The sequence below is a fragment of the Buteo buteo genome, chromosome 18 (genome assembly GCF_964188355.1).
Source record: "Buteo buteo chromosome 18, bButBut1.hap1.1, whole genome shotgun sequence".
In the NCBI taxonomy this organism is placed as follows: domain Eukaryota; kingdom Metazoa; phylum Chordata; class Aves; order Accipitriformes; family Accipitridae; genus Buteo; species Buteo buteo.
Window position 1 is genome coordinate 29,046,744 of NC_134188.1, and position 22,713 is coordinate 29,069,456.

The 22,713-nt window shown below is 47.1% G+C and overlaps 1 protein-coding gene across 2 annotated transcripts in view; it reads left to right on the top strand.

The window, feature by feature from the left end:
* Positions 1-22,713, top strand: part of CLPB (ClpB family mitochondrial disaggregase) — an 86,112-nt gene that overhangs the window by 28,382 nt on the left and 35,017 nt on the right. For both annotated transcript variants that reach the window (XM_075050321.1, XM_075050322.1), the window contains 2 exons: positions 1,897-2,000; positions 7,350-7,478. In XM_075050321.1, coding sequence (XP_074906422.1) covers positions 1,897-2,000; positions 7,350-7,478 — 233 coding nt within the window. The remainder of the gene's footprint in view (positions 1-1,896; positions 2,001-7,349; positions 7,479-22,713) is intronic.

Below are 22,713 nucleotides of genomic sequence, written 5' to 3' on the forward strand. Positions count from 1 at the left end.
GCCGATGTCTGAAAGTAGGTGAGATGATCCCCATCCTTAGTGCCAGTCCTAAACCGTCAGATACCTAATTTGATCATGGGTGTGCAACTCAAACCATTGGAGAAAATCTTTAGTACACCGTGCTCCTGACTGCATTGAAATGGTGAAAGATCATAGCTGCTGTTTGAAGAATAAGATCCAGTGCATCTCAACCTAAATATTTTAGAACTAAGGGTGTTGTTAAAATACAGATATAAATGAACTCTGTATGCTCACACAGGAGATGGCGGGAGGTTCTCCTGGCTTCTAGCCTGGTGCTTTGCTCACTAGAAGTAACTTTGTACATGGTGAAGAGCATACCAGTGCCAGTAAGGAGCTGGCTCTATTGTACCATATTCAAAGAATAAAATAACCACCTTTTATTCCACTAATGCATTTATGGGGTAAATGGGAGAGGAGCTTAAGTTAAATTCTAAATGTGACTTGACAAGACACAGCCTGCAGATACATGTCAGTCAGTCTGCGGCGCATGTCGCTGTCAGCCCGTGAGCCATGTCATCAGTGATGAATGCTAACTAACGAGTTACTGTCTAGTTGTCATGGAAAGCTTGAACCCTGGAAAAAAATTAAGAATTAACTGGCTTTAAGCTGCTTTCAGAAGTGGTGAGAAATCTAATTCTTGCCTGATGATTGTTTGCGTTCGGGAGCAGAGATGGAGGACTTCCACACCAAAATTGCCTGGCCTGTATGTCTCGTGTTGATCTGTCCTGCTGCAGTGTGTTGATAACTTTACAGGTCTGGAGACTGAAAGCCTCAGTCCCAACGCGTAGGAGAGTTGTAGTCTGGTATGTCCTGCCTATGTTGCCATGCTGGTCAGCCCTGGGAGGACCTGCCTCTCCAGTGGGCCCTGCAGCTACAATATAAAAAAATGGGGAAGTTCTCTATGAATTCAGAGGTTAAATCTCTTTCAGAAGTCCTGGCAGCTGCTGGGCTGGTTGCAGATGATCAGGCTGTCTTCAGTGGTGATCTCATACAAATTGTCTGGTTCTCAGGAATGGAGGTTTGCCTGAACTTCACGCAGCAGTCAAATGCTTTTCTTCCAGAACCCCACATAATTAATGCAATTGAAATTTATTTTTAAATGTTGAGGTCGGTGTTTCATCTTGTGAGGGCAGAAAGAGGCAAAGAAAGACTAGCTATCTCTCATAGCTAATGTGGGTGCAAGAGATGCCTTTTCAAGGGTGGCTTCCATTAGCTGCATCGATGTAGAGGGACCACTCAAGTGAATGCTATAAATTGTAGGGCAGAAACCTCCAGAGTGAATAGGGCCCTTCCAGCCCCCTGCCTTTTGTCGTGCTTCATACTGAAATGCTATGTGCTTCTTGTCTTGGTAGGATGGCACCTTTATTAAAGGAGGCTTCCCAAAAGCAGAAGTAACAGCATAACCTAGTTTTGCATCCCTTAACCTGAAAAGTATTACAAGAATTTTCCTTTTTGCAGGGGCAGGGATGGCCTTGGAGCCAAGATCTGGCTCTGACTGTGCCTTTGCTGTGGCTGGGGACAGTTTCCACCACTGATCCAGACCCACAAAGTTATGGGGACATAACTGATTCCCATGGTGGACTGGGAATATGACTCTTGCTAAGAGCCTGTTCTGTGCAGATCTTCTTGGGAGGGCTGTGTTTCCCTACAGTGTCACCCCTGCCTCAAGTGCCTCCCACATCTACTTTGTTTGAAAATATGCTGGTGTGGTTGTATTTGTTGAAATGTTCAACTATGGTTGTTGGTTTAACTTTCCTTTGCTAGCTGGCAATGTTTGAGGAGGGCTTTCTAAGCACTGTCTCCCTTCTCAGTCTCTGAAGGACTTCAGTTACTCATGTTCTACCTCTGCCTTATTTTTGTTCTAATTTGTAACAGTGTGGTGAAGATCCTGCTCGCAGCTAACGCAGATCCAAACCTTGGAGATGATTTCAGCAGCGTGTATGAGACTGCCAAGGAAAAAGGCCTACATTCTTTAGAAGGTAGTATTGATTGTGTGCAGTTACCTGCATTTGCTTTTCAGGTCCCAAAATTTTGCTTCCTGGCTTTGAAATGGAAATTTGACCTCATTTGGTTTTTTTTAGAGCTAGCTTCAGCTTCCATTTAAATGCAGAGTAACTGATGGTATGTGGGTGAGCATATGTCTGAAGATGAGCGAAAACATTATGTAGATGTTTATGAGAAGCAATCCTTCAATGTCCTGGAGATAACCTGTTTTTATATAGCCAGAACATAACACAAAGTTGTAGATAGGAGCGTCATCCTTTTGACCCACATGCAGCCACTTGCTGGGGAAGCAGAAGGGTTCAAGGCAGTGTATTCCACCAGTAGCCTTACTCTAGATCTTATAAGTAGATATAAAATGAAGAGACTTGTCCAATTGAAATAAAGCTGAATGACATAACTGGTTGCTGTTACTGCTGCTGGTTTTTGGGCAGGCATTAATGCTAGCTTTCAGCCCTTGAAGTCTACGTGAAAACAAGGAAATCTTCTGCAGCATCATTTCATATTGTTATGATTTTCCATGGCCCATGTCTCAAGTTTCTGAGCACTGTCTCCCTTCTCACTCTCTGAAGGACTTCAGTTACTCATTTTCTACCTCTGCCTTATTTTTGTTCTAATTTGTAACTGTGGTGAAGATCCTGCTCGCAGCTATCCCCATTGCTGGGATGTTGATGCAGACTTAGAATCATACAACAGTTTGGGTTGGAAGGGACCTTTAAAGGTCATTTAGTCCAACCCCCCTGCAATGAGCAGAGACCTGCTCTGTCTATTCAGACCAATTTAAATTTCCCAGACTGTTTCCACTTTTTATGATGATAAATGGTGGTTAAATTTTCTTGGGTTTGTGATTATCAATGGAATCTTGGGGGGGGATGTCTGGATTCCTGCTACCTCGCTGTGCTTCGAAGAGGCCAGCTGCATGTTTCAAGGATGCTTCTGGTCCACAGGCTTACAGCTCCCAGGCTGGCAGGAACGCTGGCAGAACCTGACTCTGCTAAAATGTCCCTGGCTGTTGCTTTCCCTGTTCCAGAAGCCTTTTCCCCATCCAAGCGCCTCGCTGACCTGCTGGCCTCAGCTCTGAGCTGGCAGTGTCCCAGCCATCCCCAACAACCTGCCAGAGCTCAGCCAGCTGCCGAGACTTGCGTTCCCAGGGACTGCTGCATCCACAGTGACTGCATTTGTGTGCTCTAACCTTCTCCTTTGAAGTTAAACCTTTTCCTAGCTGCTGTAAGGAGAAAATTGGAGGAAGCCACACAGGTTGTCCAGAGCATCTCTTTGCCCTGCATGGTTTGCAGAGCCTAAATCAGACGGTGATATTATCCATTGGTCTGTCTGTGCTTTTTGCCTCACCGCTAAGAGCTATATAAAGTCTAATGAAGGTGTAATATTTGAACCTTTCATAAAACACAGGTTGAGTTAAGAAGATGAATCAGTGAGGGGACAGTTTTGACAGGGCGTTATTTTATTTTTAAAAGCTCTCCGCTCTCATCCCTCACTTTAACCCACCCGTGCAATAGACCTGCTCCTTGATGGAAGTGAGAACACGCATATATCAGATTGCTGTAGCAGTGAATGCAAAATGTATGAAACAACATTAAAAAATGAACAATGGAATGCCAATACATAATGCATGTACGTAGACTTTATTTAAGACAAAGTATATCAACCAATAAAGTTAATTGTTTTTGTCTGCATTCATCCCTCTATAATGTTATATATTTTTGGGGTGAAGAAAAGATAAGGCCACTCAGGAAGAAGTTGCATTAATTCTTTGGTTGACATGTTTTATTAAAAAGAATAAATTCAGTTGCATTTTTAAAAAGAGAGGGAGAGAGAGAAACTGCCTTTGTTTTTTACTCTTTTTTTATACATTTACATATTTTGTGTATAAATATTTTTTCATAAAAACATCCAAATCGAGAGGGTATGCTCCACAAACACTGCACAAAATATATTACAGACATTTATATGGATGGCAGGAAGGGAGACAGAGGGCTGAAAATTTCCAGGCACCCAGTGATTGATGGTAGACGAGGCTTCCCCTGACGCTTTATTGAGTTTCCGATGATTATCTCTCTCTGAGACATTTTTTACAGATGACGGCCGAGCTGTCACAACGGACCATGGGGGAAAAAACCCAACAATAATAACACTTTAATCTCTTTACTGCACTGCTCCCTAGTATCTCAGATTCATCTTCCCTGACGCACGCAGTTCATTATCCTGCTCCTCCCTGGGTAGGAAATGACGACAAATAAATAAATATACATACTCACCCTGTACGCTTGGAGAAAAGACCCAGGAAAGGAAAGGAGCCAGGGCATTAATTGATCTTCCTGGAGGTACTGTGGTTCATTAGCAGAGATGCTGGGCTAGGACGGCATCAGGTATTCATTACAGTGTTTTTCTCTTCTGAACTTTTCAAATCTTTTGGAAATCTGTCGGTAGCTCTCAGGAGGGAACGTGGAGACTGCCCTGCAGGGGATCCGCAATCCAGGTCTGCTTGCTTTGCTGTGAGAAAGTATTAGGTGCTCAGAGCCCTTTCAAGTTCTTGATGGCAAAGTCCTTGAATTTTGGTGGTATACCCATTCACCAAGGAGCTGAATGCACCTCCAGGAGCAGAATTTAGCTCACCAACTGGGTGATGTTCATTCAACAGGAGACAGCACATGCCAGCCCCACCATCACTTAGGCTCCATGGTGGGGCTGTGTGCTTATGGGGCTTCCTCATCTCCCAAAGCTGGGGAGAAGGGTTGTGGCCAGGCCTGGCCCTGTTGCCTGCCCCCCACCTCCACCAGCTGAGTGAGAGGTGGGTTAGTCTCCATTAACTCTGGAATGGGTGCGACAGCCTCACTCTCCTCAAAAATCAGATATAAAGTGCAGTGCCTGTCAAAACCCACAGCCCTGAGTGATAGCATCTGCTTGTTGATAAAAGAGCCAGTGAAGATGGCGAATGCTGAAATGAGAGAGGGATCTGCCCTCCCTGCAGACATGAGAGTGGTGCTCATATTGGATTCTCGACTGTGGAATACGTGACCTCTTTGGTGGCTGTGATCGTCCATCTGGCCAGGCTTTAGATCAAGCTTCTGTCTGGTGTGCTGAACGCTCTCAGGGCTGATGTTGTGAAGATGCTGTCTCTGCTCCCATAGGTGTCCCTCCTGGCTAATCAGCAGCCTGGTATTTCCTTCAATACCTAAGAAGAGCCACATTTTTTTCTGCTGTTCATTTTTGCTGATGACCAGAGCAAAGGCCTTAAGGGTTTTCTAAAGCCTGACCCTTAGACCAGCTGCAGAAGAGTACTGCTGCTGCAGACCCTTCCCGTGGACCCAGGTAGGATTCTGGGCCCATGGGTGCTGTAGCCTTGCCCAGACACACGGGCTGGTCTGCTGGAGAGTCCCAGAATTAGGAATTTGCTTGAAGGCCAGGCGATGGTGGGGCAGCATCCTCTCCTGTACAGCTTCTCTTCTGTTTGCCGAAATCACCACTGCCTTGTAGTAATCACTCTGAGTATCAGGAGGGAGTTTCTCCTGGCTTGGGAGAATATTTCTTCCCATTGTAGAAACAGCATCTAAAAATAGGTCTTTGATTAGCACCAGAGCATCAACAGTGGAGGCACTTTCACCTCTCCCGCTGCGTGTCTGAGTCTAAGCTTGCACGTAAATTTTGCAGGTGTTGTTAAGTCTGTGCTTGGGGACAGGTCGGACCTGCGCTTAGCAGAGAGGAGCAATGCTTTCAGTGCCGCCTCACGGGTCCTGTGCCAGTGCGGTAACAGCCCAGCCACGTCTGCTAGCCATGGTGCGTTGCCTGAGAGTCAGCTGGGTTTGTGTTCGAATCTGCCACTTCACCAGCTCCTACCTGCACGTGTTGTGGAAAGGGGACAGATCTACCCAGAGCTGGGCTTGGAGCTGGTGTGGTGCTGGCTCCCCTGCAGAGAGCCTTTGCCTCTGTACATTTTTGATTTAATGCATTCTGTGATCTTCCAGCTTTGCAGTCCAAACTCTGATTTTGCACCTGATCTGGAAGATTTAAGTGTTTCCGTGTGTCTGTCTCACCACACAGTCCTTCTCCTGTCCTCCCGGGAATGCCTTGGCCCAGCTTTGCTCTGGCCTGGAAACACAAGTCATTGGGCTTTTCCTTTTGCAGGGTATCCATGCACGTTGGCATTCAGTAGAACAGAGCTCAAAGGAAGAAAATACTATGATTAATCAGCTTTAGCAAGCATCAGTTTCTGTTCAAAGAAACATCACAATTTCTAGGTCTGATTTCACAAAACCTGCCAAGGCTCGGTGTAATTGCATTTGCTCAGGGGATTCCAGGATTTCTAGTGAGTTGTAAAATGCGTTATTATGAATAATTCCCATCCCGGTAGCATCGAGGAATACACCTCATGGAGCACACTGTACTGGTGACTAGGCAAACACAGGATAAAATCTCAAAAGTCCCAAAGAACAGCTGGTTTTGACACAGAACTGAAGATGGCCAGCAGGTAGATATGGACAGGAGCAGAACTGAGTTGAGTATTGTGCTCTGCAGCACTTTAACCCGTATTACTTTTCAGTTAACAAAGGAAGTATTTTTAGAAGAGTTCCTGCTTTTAAATGGCTACTTCTTGACGTTTCTGGGAAGTGTAGAGTAGAGAAGGCAGCTCCTGGCGGAGATGAGCACATGAGCAATCGGAGCGGTGTGGTACGGGAAGCTTAGCATGACTCTGAGGAGTTCCAGTGGGCATTCCCAGCTGACTGCTGTCCCGAGGACCTGTAGCGCTGTCGTCCCTCAGCCTCTCTGGCTCTTTTGGTTATGGCTTGTAGGTTTTGGTGCTCTGCGCTTCCAGCCTGAAGTAGGCGCAGCCTGCTGGGATCATGTTTTGGCTGGGGGAGGAAGGTGGTGTGGAGGAAGCATTGAATGGTTGTTCTGTGGCCCTTCTGGACAGTAAAAGAGGGAAAAAAAGGCAGAAGTCTCTGTGTTGCTTGCTTGCATTGAATCCTGATTTCACTTTGAAGGTGCAAAGAGGCTGTGGTTGGAACAAGGCTGAGAGGTCTTCTCTCAGGCTTTCTCCAACCACCTCCTCCCCTCCCTGGGCACTGTGAAGGCAGTCACTGGGATTTGTGGAAACCATGTTGTCTTCATCTCCACTGCTGCTCAGAGGAGTGGGGAGATTAAGCAGCAGAAACCCCCACCGGGGTCCCAGCTGTCTCCTGGAAAAGGCCATTAGGCCCTTAACAAGCTTCCAGACCAGTGGTGGTGGTCCATGCTGCTGGTGCACATTCAGACAAGCAGTTCTTCACTTTGTCTCAGTGAGCTGAGCTTTCATTCTTCTTCCCCTGCAGTCCTTGTAACCCGGGAGGACGACTTCAACAACCGCTTGAACATCCGAGCCAATTTCAAGGGCTGCACAGCTCTACACTACGCAGTGTTGGCTGATGACTACCTGACGGTCAAATTGCTGCTGGATGGAGGTGAGTTTCGTAGCTCCAACCGGCTTTTGGGCCAGGAGCACTTTTTCTGAGTAGGCCTGTTCCACAGAACTGTCAGGCTCAGACAAGGACCACACTCTTTCATTGTCAGGATTAGATGTGATTTACTGTTTGCTTTAATCTCTTTTAGTTTCTGTGTTCCCATTCATCTCCAGTGGTTTTTCTCATGTACTTCTGGTGGCTGTTCTCAGCCATTGAGTGTTTCCTGCAGTTCAGCAGAGATGCATCCCCTGGTCTCTCTGTTCAGTATTTTGAACATTTCCCTTTTGCAATTTGCACTCTATTCATCTGTCATATCCCTTATGTACCTGTGTGGTGTGGAATCGAAGAGCCCCTGCTTTACTGGGAATGGATCTGCTCTGTAGACAAGGCACTGGATAGGTACCGGTACCCACATTAAATGGTTGAGGCTCTGGTATTGTTGGTACCTTGACAATGCAGCTCTTGTGAGAATTGGTAGAAATGAGCTTGTGCAGTTACTGGTCCTCCTGGATAAATCACAAACCCCTTTTTCTCATGGATCCTGCTTTACTGTCATCTCTTACATACTCACAGCTCCAGATTACAGATAGAGATACTTACAGTTGGACTCAATGATCTTAAGGGTCTTTTCCGACTTAAATGATTCTGTGATACTAAAGAGGTGAAAAATTGTAGAACTATTGCAGAGTTCAGGTTGGAAGAGACTTGAGGAGGTCTCTAGTCCAACCTCTTGTTCAAAGCAGAGTCAGCTGTGAGGCCAAACCAGGTTATTCAGGGCTTTAGCCAGCTGGGTCCTGAAAATGTCCAAGGATGGACACTGCCCAACCTCTCTGGGCAACCTGCTGCAATGCTTGACTATCTTGTGGGGAAGAAGCTCATCAGCACTAGTGGAGGAGAAGAAGAAGATGCATTTAGCTAACAGAATGGACATGTACTACCATGACAACAGATTTTTATCATCCTGCTGATGTTTACCAGGATGACATTTGCATCTGTGTTATGCTGTTACCCAGAACCGGAGTCTGCTGAATGTGTATCTACATCTGCATGGTGCTGTTAAAATAGCTGCATCTGCCCACGATGCAAATCGTTCTGCAAACCGCAGAGCTAGTCAGTAAAGTTCTGCTTTCCTCCAGATTTGTGTCCTTTGTCCCTAGCATTCCTACTACTACAACAATTTCAACTGCTCTCCTCCCTGCAGGGTCACCTAGGGCACCTTTGAATGACCAAGAAGCAGGGATGTTGTGCCTGCTTTCAAGTGTGTGCTTGGCAGCAGCCTTCTGCCAAATGCAGCCTATAGCAGCTGAAGGCTGTCAGCCTGTCCCTGCAGTGGAGAGACTCTCTAGCGTCTCTCTAGCCAGATGCCAATTTCTGCAGAAATTTTAGGAATGTCATAATCTTCATGGGGTGGGCATCTCAGGAGTTCAGGAGTTAATTCTAGGGAAGCAGGCAGGCAGATAATTGTACAACGGGCTCACATAAGGCTCATTCCTTAAGAAAGCAACTAAAAAGATAATGGAAAGTAGCATCCATGAAGGCTAAACCTCCCCAGAAGAGATGAAGAAAAATAATTGTAGGAACATCGAACCTTGATTCTCATCTATACCATATGCTTGTTATCTTTCACAAATAGAAAAATAAGAGTGAAAGGTTGAGATTCAGTACCACTGAATTCCACAGTTAACCGTGAGTCAGGATTTCTCTGGGAGCCTGCTAGATACCAGAACCCTATCTCTTGGCCATAAATTTAACCCCCCCAAAAAATAAACCACTGAAAGAAAACCTATTCCAAATGGATTTAGCCAAGGTTCCTCAGGAATTCTTGCAGAGAAGGGAGCTGAAAAAGCAGACAGCTGCTCTGTAGGTTGTGGGAGTATGTGCGTGTGGTGACTGGGAAGTCCTCAGACAAAAATATTGCCCCATGTGTGGTCCAACGCATTTGTCTGGTGTGGCAGACCTGCTTCATGTTTGCAGCATATGTAGACACTGCATGAACACTGAACCTGGCACTTTCTCAGTGCATCTGACTTGCTGCACATCTGCTGCACAGTCCCAACTGCATGTCTTCAGTGGTTGCTTGTCCAAGGGCTCTGGTGGTCAGAAGAAACTGCTCCAACAGGACCTCTGAGATCCCACAGTTGTGGACAAGGATGCCTGTGGGAGGAGTGGAGTGGGCTTCACCCTCTTGAGTGATGAGTTGTGAATGCACAGACCAGGAAGGGCTTTGATGGTGAGTGCAACGAGCAAGAGAGCCTCTGTGGTGTTAGGGAGAGAGGTAATGTGGTCGAAGTGCTGGCATGGAGAAGTCCTCGTCACAGCATGGTTGTGAACAGATCTGAGCAGGGTGAGTCTGTGGCTCTTGAGGCTGGGGAGTATTTCACGTGTGGGATGGTGTGAATGTCAACAGCAGTGTTTGCTCTTTAAAAATGCCTAAAATCCTGGTGTGGACTAGCTGCGAGGGCAAAGGGGTAGTCCTCTGTGAAGGTGGTACAGAGGCACAGCCAGCATCAGCAGGGACATACATACGCTGTAGTCATGAGAGAAGGCAATGGCAGAGCTGCCAGCAAGAGGCTGAGAGCTCTTTCTCAGTCTGTTGAGTTTGGGCTGGCAGCCGTCCCCCCGTACCCTCTGGAATAACATTTTTTACAAAGATACCTGCTTCTCATTTTTGCCTTTGAAAGTCTCCTTGCAAGACGTGTGTATTATTAGCTGATTGAAAGTACCAAGGTAGCTGCTTGGTTATCCTAAGTACAGGTAAAATATGTGTGCAAATAAATGAAGTTGGCACTAAAGAATTTCACTGTACTGAATAAATAATTGCAAGTAGCAAGTCCAGCTCATTTCTACATCTGTCCCCTGCTCAGCTATCTGAGTGCTGTTACAATACAGGCCTCTTTTAATAGAGAGGACTGTTCTTTTTGTTCAAAAGCCATTTCTGTATCTGTCCTGGAGCCACTGCTGTCTTCGTGAATGACCGCTTCTGCTGCTCGATGCTCATAGAGAGTTCTTTGTTCGTGGCAAAGTGTCTCAGCTCAGAAGAACTCACTTGGATCTCAGAAAAAAGCGTATAACAATCTGTGGGACTGTGTTTGTTTGAGCACAACTGAAGGGATTGTGTACTAAATCAAAGTGAAAAGTCTGAATTTAGTCAGCCATAGCACTAAAATGTGACGATCGCTCATCACCATTCTGTTCTTAGTCCATCCCCATGGAAATCCTTCTGGATACAGATTCAAGAGAGTCCACACTAAGAATGCATTTCCAAGTGAAATTTTTTGTCTTGTGAAGGTATGAGCATGTCCCAGTGTTTAGACCCTGGGAACAGCAGTCCACCAACATGAATCTCCACTTGGTGCATGATGCAGAAGTCCTTGTAGGATCCCAGGGCTGAATTTGCAATGTTCTTCAGATTAATCTGTATTCGCCAGCCCATCCATAACATCCTCTTACCCTTTGCGGTCATAGTTATGATGAAAATTTATCACAGTTTACTTGCTAAATCAAATACATCTCTACTTTTTGTCAGGTGAATTCTTCTGAGCTGGTAGTGTTACAGCAGACCCTTCCCTTTCCTTTCAGTGAGTTTTGCATGCTGGAGTTCGATTTCACGATTGGTGCCTGACACGAGGTTTTCATTGCATTGACTGGGGGTGTTCCCCTCCTCCCAGTTCTGCACGATAACAAAGCATTGGTCCCTGCATCCTTGTTAGTATAATCTGCGATGAATACATGGCTGAAGGTCTCAGAAGTGGAGATCGAACACCTTTCAAAGTGTGCCTGCCCCGGGCCCTTTGTGAGGATAATTTCCCCATGCGGTCTGCCATTGATATCCGCGCGTAGGATGTCTCCTGTTTGCTGACATGGAACAGGCTCCCCTCGCTCCCTCTCTTGCCCTTCCCTACACCTGCCTTTTTACTAACTGTCCATTTACTCTCCCGAACACTTCCTTCGCTTGGTGCCCTGCCCTCGGGGCCAAAGCCATTAACTGCCAAGGCCCCTCTCTGCTAAAACAACTACCCCGTTGTGCAGCACTGGTGTTTTTTTTTTAGGGGAAGCTCCCGTGCACTTGCCCCTCACCCCACATCCCTGGCCTTTTGTGGCCCATTCAGTGACTCGCTTGACCCCTCCAGGACCTTATCGCCTTGTGGTCAGCATGTGTGTGCCCAGCAGACCGCGAGACGAAGTCACTGCTCTGTTGTCCTTTCGGGACAGTTGTTGGTGACATTTCACAGTCTCCTGACCTGAGCTGACACCATAAATATCGGTGTTTATGGGAAGGAGTGGGTGGGAGCTCACATCCACAGAGTGCACCAGTTGCTACTGCAGGCACGATCGATGCAGAGGGCTTTGTGTTTGGCTTGGAGGAAGAGAGGCAGGGTCTCCAGCTCGTTGACGATGGAAGTCTCTTCATTTTAGAGGGAGCTTTTATTATGTCAGTATTTAAATCTGCTGCATGAAATCACCAGTACTAAAAGGTTCAGCTTTCTGCAGGCAATAGGGTAGCCTTGCCATAGAGCTCAGATGCCTTCTAGCACCCTTCTAAGTCTGATTCTGCTCCAGAACCTGCTGCTGAAAGGCAGGTAGCCAGAGGAGCCCAGGCAGGCACTGATCCGTGGGGAGCCGGGACCGGAGCTCAGCTCCTGTGACCCCCAGTGTCTGGAAGCACAGTGGGTGTATTCCTGCCCTCCATCCTCCTCTTAGCTCTGGACATTTGCTGGTAGTCAAACTAAACCTTCCTGATGGCTCACATTGCTACCAGCCCTCTTGCCCTCCAGCAAGTCTCTACAGGAGACTTGAAGGAGCTTAGAAACCTGACCAGGCTGGAGAGGTTCACCAGAAGTTGTTTGTCCCTCTGCATCTCTTGGGTGGCCCCTCCTTTATTAAACCAAGCACGGTCTGCTTGCCTTCGTTGTAAAGGCCGTTTGCAGCCTGTCCCAGCCCTGTGCATCATGCTGTCATTTGCTATTGAGAGATCATGCTGCTGACAGCCAGCACGTCAGCTGCCACTGCCTTGTGGACAGACTGTCGAACAAGCATGTTTGCTTGGAAGCAGCTCACCTGGATGCTGCAGAGCTGCTGTTTTCTCTCCCCTAGTGCTCTCACCAGTGCTCAGTTGTCTGCAGGAGACATTGCAAGTGGTTTGCTGATGCCTTGTCTGTTGCTCAATGGTGTTTCATTGCTGGCATGTGTTCCTCTGACCGTATCTAGCTGCTGTATCATACTTTGCACTCACTGAAGAAAGGTATCTTTGCCCCTGACTAAAGCATCTGGGTCCAAAGATGCTCTCTAATAGTCACGATGGACAAAGAGAGAGCTGAGGGGAGAGTTGTGTTTCCCCATCAGGGTGCCGGGGCATTGTAGAATCCCAGAGCCGTGAAATTGCTGAGGTTGGCAGGGACCTCTGGAGACCATCTAGTCCGACCCCTGCTCAAAGCAGGGTCACCTGGAGCAGGTTGACCTGGGTGAGGCTTAGCAAGGCTGAGTGGGAGTGGAAAGGGGGAACAGCCTGGGGAAACCCCGTGGGCTTCAAACCGAGGGGCAGCACTGCTGCTGAGAGATTTTCCCTGCAGGGAGATATCCCTTCTCCCAGCATGGGACACATTACCTTTCACAGCCTTGTGCTGGGAAGAGTTGTGATAGCTGTGCTATCCTTTTAATAAATTAAAGTTACACTAAACAAAGCACAGAAGAAAATGCTGCAGAGAACTGTCTTTTTCTTGGGCTAGAGCTTATGAAATGCAAAATCAGAATATTGTGACTTCTTCCCCCCATACACACCTGAGAAACTTGGGCACAGAGAGAAGTGTAGAAGCAAGGTTACCCTGGCACTTAACAGCTGAGCTGTCATGTTTCTTGGATATTGAATTGCTTTTCCAAGTGCTTTTCCAAGGTGTGTTTTGTGTGCATGTCCACATAGCGAGGGGTTGGCTGAACTGGCAGCTGCTGTTGTGTGGAAGTGCACTACTTTGCTGATGCACGTAGGTAGATGGTGGCTTACATTTCGTATCTTTGCTTAAAAACAGAGCAGTTCCCTCCTTCAGAGACTGACCCCTTGCCCCTTGTCAGGACCTCGCCTCTCTCCATCCCCATCGCAGGCACAGACACATCTCCTCCTGCCAAACCTGAACAGCCTCATTATGTGTCTCATTCTCCCCAGCACTCTCCTAATCACTGACCACCTTGCTTACTACTTCCCATCTTCAGAAATCCCCTTTGCTTCCAGCTCCTCCTAGAGCCAGCATGCAGGCTGACCAGGCTGTTCCTGCATGGGAAGTGCCTGCGCCAAAACACCCTTTGCCTCCTTCTCCCTGTGTGGAACCCTCAGTGTGACTCTGGCACTGCTCCCTGTTCTCCTACCAGCGCTAACAATCTCTTGGACTGGGATTGATGGTCTCGGAAGTGCAGAGAGGCTGAGTAGCTGAGGTCACGCAGCACGTAGCTGGGGAAGCTGGGAGCGGAGCCGCATCTCACTGGAGCAGCCTCACTGCCCCTGCCGCCTTGAGAGACTTGAGCATGCATGCCTAGGTCTGGCACTCGAGTCTCTCTTGTAAAACGTGAGCGATCAAGTCAGCTCAGTGCACACATCTCTAATTAGAGGGGGGAGAGAGAGAGGGAAAGAGAGGAAGGAAAGAACGTACATTTATGAAAACATTTTAGCTGAAGCTGCAATAACCCAGACTTCTGAACTCAATTTGCCAGTAAATTTAGCACAGTACATTTGTTGGTAATGCACCACACTAACCTATTTGGTACAGTATAATTGCAGATATTGTGAATAGGATGACTGATGGGTAAATGAATTACAGAGCCAGCATTACAAGGGATGCTCTTTTGACATCAGAAAGTGAAAGTGCTTGTGGTATTCTCAAGAAAAATGAGGTTGTAATTATAGCTGGCTTTCTTGTGTTTGAATTCTGCATAATATGGCTTGGAGCATTTTCAGTTGCATCCCAGATGGAAAGGGCTCTGTTCTTACATAGAGAGGGTGAAGGACATCACTAGACAGCTGTGATGATGAAGAGGAGATACCTTGGGCCTGATCACATCCTCAGAAGGTGACATTGTTGTTTCACTGCACTCGGTGGTCACTAGCGTAAGCAAGAGCAAAACTGGGGAAACTACATGAGAAACTGAGGAAGTCATGCTGCCGTAGGTCTGCTAGGCTGACGGTCTCTGAACAAGAGGTCTTTTCTAATGGGTGGATCCCCCAAAATTTCCAGCCAAGGTTCAGATGCAACTGTACAGTGAGTTTAAACCTACTGAATTATTTTGCTTTGCTCGGTTCTTCATTGAGCCCTGGAGATTGATCGGGTTGAAAAGCGCTGCCCCAGGGCCCAGGACAGTAGATGGTACGCTCAAAAAGTTCCCACATGAGCTGGTTCCCTTCAAAAATCATTTCATTTATTCTAAAGCTACCTTGGCAGCTTTTCCTGTCCCACCCTTGATCTCCGCTGGCTCTGCCTCTGTGCCTTGACATCAGCCAGGTCTTTGGAAGGAGCAGTGGTGCAGGTATGGTGGTGCCAGCTAACAGGACAGAGCAAGACAGGAACCAGGAGTCCCTTTGGTCCGTAGCACTCATTATAAATGCACAGCGTGCCTGCAGGGGGCTGGGAGAATGTGTGTGCTTGTCTTGAAAGCCAGTGTTGTTGCAACTTGATTTGGGGAAGTGAAAACCACAGGCTGCTCTGCCTTCACTGGGTTTTTTTGCTCCACATTAGCTAGAGTTAGGAACTGTTTGTCTTGTGAAGAACAAGGCTGTAACTCAGTCCTTGTGAACAAAACCAGGCCAGTGTGAAATGATAACTCTGCCTTTGCTGTCCAGGATCCTGCAGGCATGCATGGAAGTGGTAAGTGCTCATGCCAGGGGAGCATCCCTGCTCCCGCAGAGCCGCGTGCTCGCAGATCCCTTATTGCCCAGGCTACAGTGTCAGAGGGAGTGTGGCTGAGTCCTCCCCTGAGCTCCTGCCAGTGCCTCAGAGGACACTGAGCCCTTCCTCAGCCCGAGGCAGCAGCAGGGTGTCAGGGTCAGTGTTTCTGGGGAGCCACACGCCTCGTAGCTGCCCCTGGGTGCTCTGTCCTGGAGGTTTCCTCCAGGTCTGGCATCTGCTATAATGCATCCATCCCAGGCCAGCTGTTGTGCAAGAGTGCCTGAAATCCTCTCTCCCTCTCCATGCTCATATTTACAACGGAATGTGATAAATTCAGTATTGATTCCTTCTGTTGCACTGTAAATTTTGCAAAAGATGATTAAATAGTGCAATAGAGTCTGCAAGCGCCGTGGCTCAATATGTTCTGGGCCGGCGTATCGACCCCCTCCATCCAACGGCAGCAAGTTCCACTCCCAGCCGCACCAGACCAGTAATTAAAATCCTGTGAGACTGGGATTTAGAAACCAATCATATCACAGCATCGAAGTGTCTAACATCCCAGCGTGGCGAGAGCAATAAGCGTATAAGTGCAAGCACATTTATGTCCATGTCGGAGTGCTTAAGAATAGTTTCCCCATAGGGCAGGGGAGCAAATAGATCCCTCTCTAAGTGTTTCTGGGTACAAAATTCTGCAGTGACATAATGTTTGTCATTAAGTTAATAGCTCTGCACATATGTGTAGATATATAGAGAGATGATGATTCTTTAGTTTCCCCTCTCATACTGTTACCTTACAAACAAGAATAAGGTGGATTGTTTTCACACCCAGGTATCAAGTAGGCATAAAACAACTTACACTCACTTTACAATAAAGCAAGACTGAAAGGAGCAGGTAGGTCAACTTCTTTTAAAAGGCATGGCAAAGAAAAAAGGTTTTTCTGAGCCCAAAATACAAAGTCCAAATTGCCCAAGCCTTTCCATGCTCTGGTCCTTCCTGTGCATTGCTGGAGAAGATTGTGTTTGAAGGCAGTTTGAATTTAACCACTTATGCAAGTTGAAAGCAGTTTGAGGTAAGATTAGCTAATATTCGTAACGTCTTGAGGGGAAGCCTGTTTTTTCCTCAGATATGTCAAGTCTTGTGCTCGGAGTGCAAGAACTTGCAGACCTGGCTCCCCTACTTCATCGTCTTCGTGAGGTCTGTGTCTGAGTGATACATGCAGTGCTGTGTGTCAGGCACAGGGGACCAGCAGCGACCGCAGTGATCCCCTTACCAGCTGCCCTGGGCAAAAGAGCTGCAGGAGGGAGGCTGCTGTGCCGTGCTGTGCCATGCTGTGTCATGTCGTGTCGTGTCGTGTCATGCCAGGGGTGCACCGGCAGCAGTACCCTTGCTCAAAGAAGCACTGCTGGAGGGCACTCTTCTCTGCTGGAGCTCTCAAAAGGCAGATCCAAAATAACATGTTTATATTTAACACACACATTAATTTATTTTTTTCTCTGTCTTCTTCCGTTGCAACCTTCCTATTTACCATACACGTGAACTGTTCTGTGTATTCAAAGAGAAATACAGTCCTCTTCTGTTATTTTTCTGGAAGGCACGTTCTGGTTGGGATTGTACCTGTGCACTGGGCATACCTCTACAGAGCTCTTTATTTTCCAGAGTTCCACTGGGGTCACTGAAAGCAAATTTGGTCATTTTATTGTATTTTGTAATTTTATACTGGGGTGAAAAATCTATGTGCAAGATTCCACCTATAAAGAAGGGCAACAGCCCTTGTCCAGCACTGAACAGCATAAAAGAGATCAAGTAAATGTGAAGGGCTTGTTCTGAGTTTGAAAGAGTGTTCTGTAGTTCATACCCTGAGGTGTATAATGCTGCGTTATGTGGTGCTGAGGACACCAAAAGGCCTTCAGGATGCAATGTGCCTGAATAAACAAGCATTGGGCTGAGTTTCAGGAGATCTGGGGTGCTTCTCAGCCCTGCCAGTGGCTCACTGTTCTAGATATTCCTCTCTTTCTTCCATCCTTTATCGTGTCCATCTGCACAGCAAGCTCCTCTAGACAGGTCACTCGCTGCTGGTGCTTAACGATGTGGCAATGCAGGACGTAGCATGGCTGGGAGCACACTGCACCCGACCACGTCCCTGCACCCCTGAGAGCAGCCGGGAACAGCACTGGGGAGGAAAACTCAGAGGAGGACAAATGTCTGGTGCTTTCTTCCTTCTGAACTAATTCCCCCTTTGATTCAGCAGCAAGTTAATGTTTTCATAGAGCTGTTGACGGCAACTCCAATGCCTCGTGCCCGATTTCCCGGTGAAAGGTGGCTCAGTGCCTGTCAATGCTTGTATGTAACTCAGATCAATTTTTCCACACGTGCATTGGTTTACATTTATTATCTAAGTTGAGTTTCACTTGCCAGCTCATCGCTGTCACTCAGATGGCTCTGAAAAACTTAGTATTGGTAGTCATCTTTGTCATGTCAGTATTAGCCCTCACTCCAGCCACTCACAGATGGTCTGACCACACAGGCATTAGCAGAAATCCCTTGGATGCCTTTGGACAGCTTTCTTCCTCTGTGGATACTGACCTTTAAATCCTTTGTTTTCAGTGTTTAAGTCATTATTTATCCATGAGGAGCCTTTTTCTTGTAACAGCTTGCTTCTTAGGTGCGGAACTCTGAAGTTCTCGGGCATCAGAGATGCATCTGCATGGAGTAGATCCCGGTTTCCAACTGAACAGTGATGGCATGGCCCCCAGCTCGGGAAGGCAAGGCTTTCTGCCAAAAAAGTTGTGCTGACTTTTCCTCTTACATGTTTTTTCCACATGTCTGCTACTGTGTTTCCTTGTGTAAGTGTTTTTTACAGACTGGTGTCACATTTGCTGCCTTCCACTGTCACCCTGTAGTGGACACGACAAGCCATGAGTCATTAGCGCTGGTGGATAATTTGGTGTTTAAGCTCCTTCTGAACTCCTCAGTGAAAAGTTTCTGGGCCTGGCAATTTATTAATGCTCAGTAATGTTTTAAAACTGTTTCTGCTCATGCTTCAACTTGAGGCAGTTCCTGCAGCGTGTCCCTGTAAGAGGTTTGGCGTGAGACCCTTTCCGTGGTAACTGCGGATGCAGAGTGCAGTTAGCCGTTCCTCACATCATCTCGAGCCCTCCTGCTTCACCTTGGTCACCTCTGGAAACTCACCTCCTCAGTCTGACTTCCAGCTTCTGATACAGTTAAAAAGCTGTTCTAGTTTTCATTCCTGAAGCAAGGGCTTCTTTTAAATACTTTTAGACCTGTGTTTTTTCCATTTTAACTTGCCAGAGCAAATGCTCCGTTCTGTTTTTCTCATCTGGACAGAGCTTCCAGGCTTTGAAGATCCTAACTTTTCTCATTATAAAGACTTTTTAATAAATAGCATGCGTCTCTTTTGTCTTTAACATCCATGTTTCTGAAAGTTATCTGCTGGTGGGCTGCAGCTTTATTTCTAGCAAGATTCATGTCGTTCTCTTTCAGAACAAAGGTCCTTGGCAATGGATTCTTCATTGAGTTTTGTTTATAATGATGTGAAGCACGAGCACGTGTCCTGCTGCAGCATGGTGCTTAGGAGCTGAGGTTTTGGAGAAAGTCTTTTACTCTGTCCAAGCGTGAATTAAGGCTTGCTTCTTGTCTTGTGAGCTTTCTGACTAGTTGCTTCAGCAAGCACCTCTTAGTCACTGGTTCTTACCAATTTATCAATTTATTAGTATCATGCTTTTTACCCTTGCAGGCCCTGCACTTTTTTTTTAGTGTGTTATGATGCCCTTCAGTCTCTCAGAGGTGTGATCCTAGTACTGTATTTTCCCTACTCAGTCAGGACATTTCTTTCTGTACAAATTCTGTGTTATTGGCTCATGCAATCAACTTACTTACCTTATTTTTGTTTCCAGTCTTTAATACCTAACATCAGTGCTCCACCAGTGGGACTTATTCCTTCACTGCAATATGCTGTTTATACACAGGCATTAAGGCATCCTGCTATTACCTTCCTGCGTGCTATTACCAGTCTCCTCTGATGCCTCCATTCCAGCTTGCACATCCTAGTTTTGGATTTTGCCACTACCGTCTGTCAGAAGCACACACAGATTTGTTCTCAGCGTGGTTCCCGAGATTTGTGAGCACCGGTTGAGCTGCACCTCTGTGAGGACCTCTCGTTGCTGTTTCTTACCTGCCCTTGTCAGCATCTGAACTTCATCTTGGGACCTCTGGATATTTCTGGTTTAGAGGATCTCTCCTTTCCTTGTAGACTCTCTCTACTCCAGAAACATCTAGTTCTTAATTGAGTCTGAACACTTCCTTCCTACATCACTTTTTCAATGGAGTATCGAGGCACCATCTCTCTGTTTGGTCGTGTATGTGTTAAAATTTATTAAAAACCATGCACAGTCATAGTAGTGACTAGGTCGATACAGTGAGAATAAATCCTCAAGAGATGGATAAGTTGCCAGCTTGGTCGGTTAGGACAAAATGTATTTTTAATGCTGTCAGATGCAAAGTTCCGCACATTGGGGGAGGATTAGGGTGGTATCGACCTTTGGAAAGTGGAGGCTCTGGAAAGGATGCAGAGTCACAGCCAGGTGAGCAGGAGCAGGAGGAAGCACTGAGAGCTGAGCCACACCAAAATGAGCCGGTCCGAGGCTGTATTAACAGGGGAGCAGTCAGAGGGCGATGGGAATTTTAGGAAGGAGAGGCAGGACGAGAACTAATGCATGATGCTGGACAAACTCGTACTGGATAGGCTTCCTATGCTTTAAGAGTGAGGGTGGACCAAGGGAGCACAGATCCTGTCCCCTAAGAGCTCCGGGTGGGCTGCTGCCATCCCGGAGCCGTGCATTAGCCAGCGCTTGATGTGATGGCACTGAACCTCGTTCAGGTAACGCAATGTTCTGCACTGCCTGGGATATCGCACTCATGGTGCCTGCTGGCCTTGGCCACCGGGAAACCACGAGGAGTTCATTCAGGGGGAGAACGGCGTTTCACAGCCATCTTCATCTGCATGCGTGGTTCTCCTGATGGAGTGTTTATGGGTTGAGCTGTCAGGCTAAAAGAAAGTTGTTTCATGTGTGTTCTCATTAAAGTGATGCTTCATTTGGTGACAGAAGGAAAGGATTTGAGGAACTGTGTAGAAGCAAATATTGAAAATCCTGCTGAACGGTGTGATATCACCACACTCAGGCACAGCAGCACACTTGGGAAACATTTTCTGAATCTTTTTTGCACCTTGTGGTCAGTGTTTGTGGTATCATTGCATTGTACAGTACTAACATTTTTAATTATGATATTATGAATCACTAATGAGTGATTCTTATTGTTCAGTGCAATGTACTTTCAGTTACCTTCTCAGCTATATTTGTAGTCCCCTCAAAGAGGGACTATACGTATGCGTACGTGGACTTGTATATAGATGTCCGTGGGTATGGGAGAAGTCAGAGGCTTGGGAGCTTGCAACTGCTCACCGTGGTGGGGGCTGACCCGGAGCCTCAGCCTCAAGCCCACATCACCAGTCAAGGTGGTACAGCCAAGTGTGGCCCAGAAGAATTATTAGATCTTTGAGCCATATGTTGCTCTTAAGTATGCTGAGCATTTACTCCTATGGAGACCAATGTTTTCACTGGAGGGGCCAGAGGCAGTATTAGCCTCAGCGTGTCAATGCACTGAGATGGTTTGATCTCATATACTGTCATGGCCAGGGTAATTAGCAATGCCACCAAGGAAGAGGGGTGGGTCTGGATATTGAATCATCTGGAGTATTGTCCTCAAGTGTGCCCGCAGCTTCTACTTCCACCCAGTACCTCTGAAAATTTTGCTCTGGGTCTTCCCTTGATGAAATTTGAGGGTATTCCCGGGGGACTGTATGTTCACATTGAAATTCAAGCGCTTGGGAAGATTCATTCGAGGTAGTAGCAGGGGCAGGTCCTTGGCAAGAGCTAAAGGTTAAAGCCCAGCAAGTGGAGCAGCACCCTGTAATGCATCTCTTGTATTTAGTGAAACATCAGGCAAGAAAAGAGCGGTAGGATTGTAGGCTGGGGTGGCTACTTTCATACTAATGTTGTATGTTAAAAGCTGCTTGTGAAATACGTGTCTTATTGATTTAAAAATAGGTTTATGTTACTGGAAAAAGGGGTGATCATGCTAATTCAATCACTGAAGACTCAGGAGGAGAGAAGTCTTTTTATATTACTTTAACTAGCCATGTGGAGCAATAATAATGTCATTCCTTGTCAAAGCTGATGGCTGATGACATTGTGTAATCCCCAGCAGGTAGTGTGGGCTGCTTCCTCCTGGTGAATCCCAGACTATGTTGGTATTTGAACAGGGCCACGGAAAGGTGTAACTGCAGTGGCAAATTGCATTCAGTGCACCAGAGTTGTGCAATTCATCCCAGCGCTTGTCTGCCGCTCAAAGCCTCCCTGGTTCAGGACAACAGCCGCTCTCTGTGCCCATCTCCAGCACCCTCAGCAGCATACCCACTGTGGGCATGGGGATTTCCAGGCTCTTCTTTCTGGGATTTAGTCTGCTTCACCAGAAAAGACTTTTTGCAGACAGGACATTCGGAATGGCACCAGGACATAGACCGTCTCATGCTAGTTCATAGCAGCTGCGTCCTCTGTCCCCAAAGCAGCTCCTGTTGAGCGGTCTGCAGAAGAGAGGCTCAGGACCGAAACGCTGAGGTTGGAGGTTACCTCTGAGGATGCCTGAGAGCAGCAGTCCGCTAAGGAGCTTTCACAGCATCTGGTTGCACTATGAAATGAGGTCCTAACACTTACTCCTTTCCTTGTCTCAGTGCCCCGGGCTTTCCCAAGTTTCACAGGCTTTCTGTGTCCGGTCTTTGGAGAAATGTAGCTCTCTGGGTGTCCCTATGGGTCATTGATAATGCTTTGAGCCCCATTCTGTCTGTCTGAGGTGTGAGGCTTATTCTTGCTTCATCAGGCACCTATTTGGCTACATGCCCTGAGCCAGATCTCCGCTCCTCTGCCCTGTCAGGACAGACTGGTGGAGAATGGAGAGCAAGGACCGAGCTGCAGCAGGGTCCCAGGGCTGCCGAGCTGCAGAGGACACAGAGCTGCCCACGGAGCATTGCTGGGATGCTCCTCCAAGCCCTGTGCGAGCCCTGCGAGCCCCTGGCATCCTCCTCTCCCTCCTGCCATCACCTCCTCCTCTCTGCCATCTCCCCCTCTCCCTGCCATCCCCATCTCCTCCCTGACGGCAGTGGAGGACCTGGGTACCAGCACCTGCTGTGTCGTGAGCTCTATTGACAGTTATCCAGAATCTGAAGGAATTCAAGACAAATTGTTAAGAGGATGGAGTTAATAAAATTTGAAAAATTGAGGCCTGTCACTCT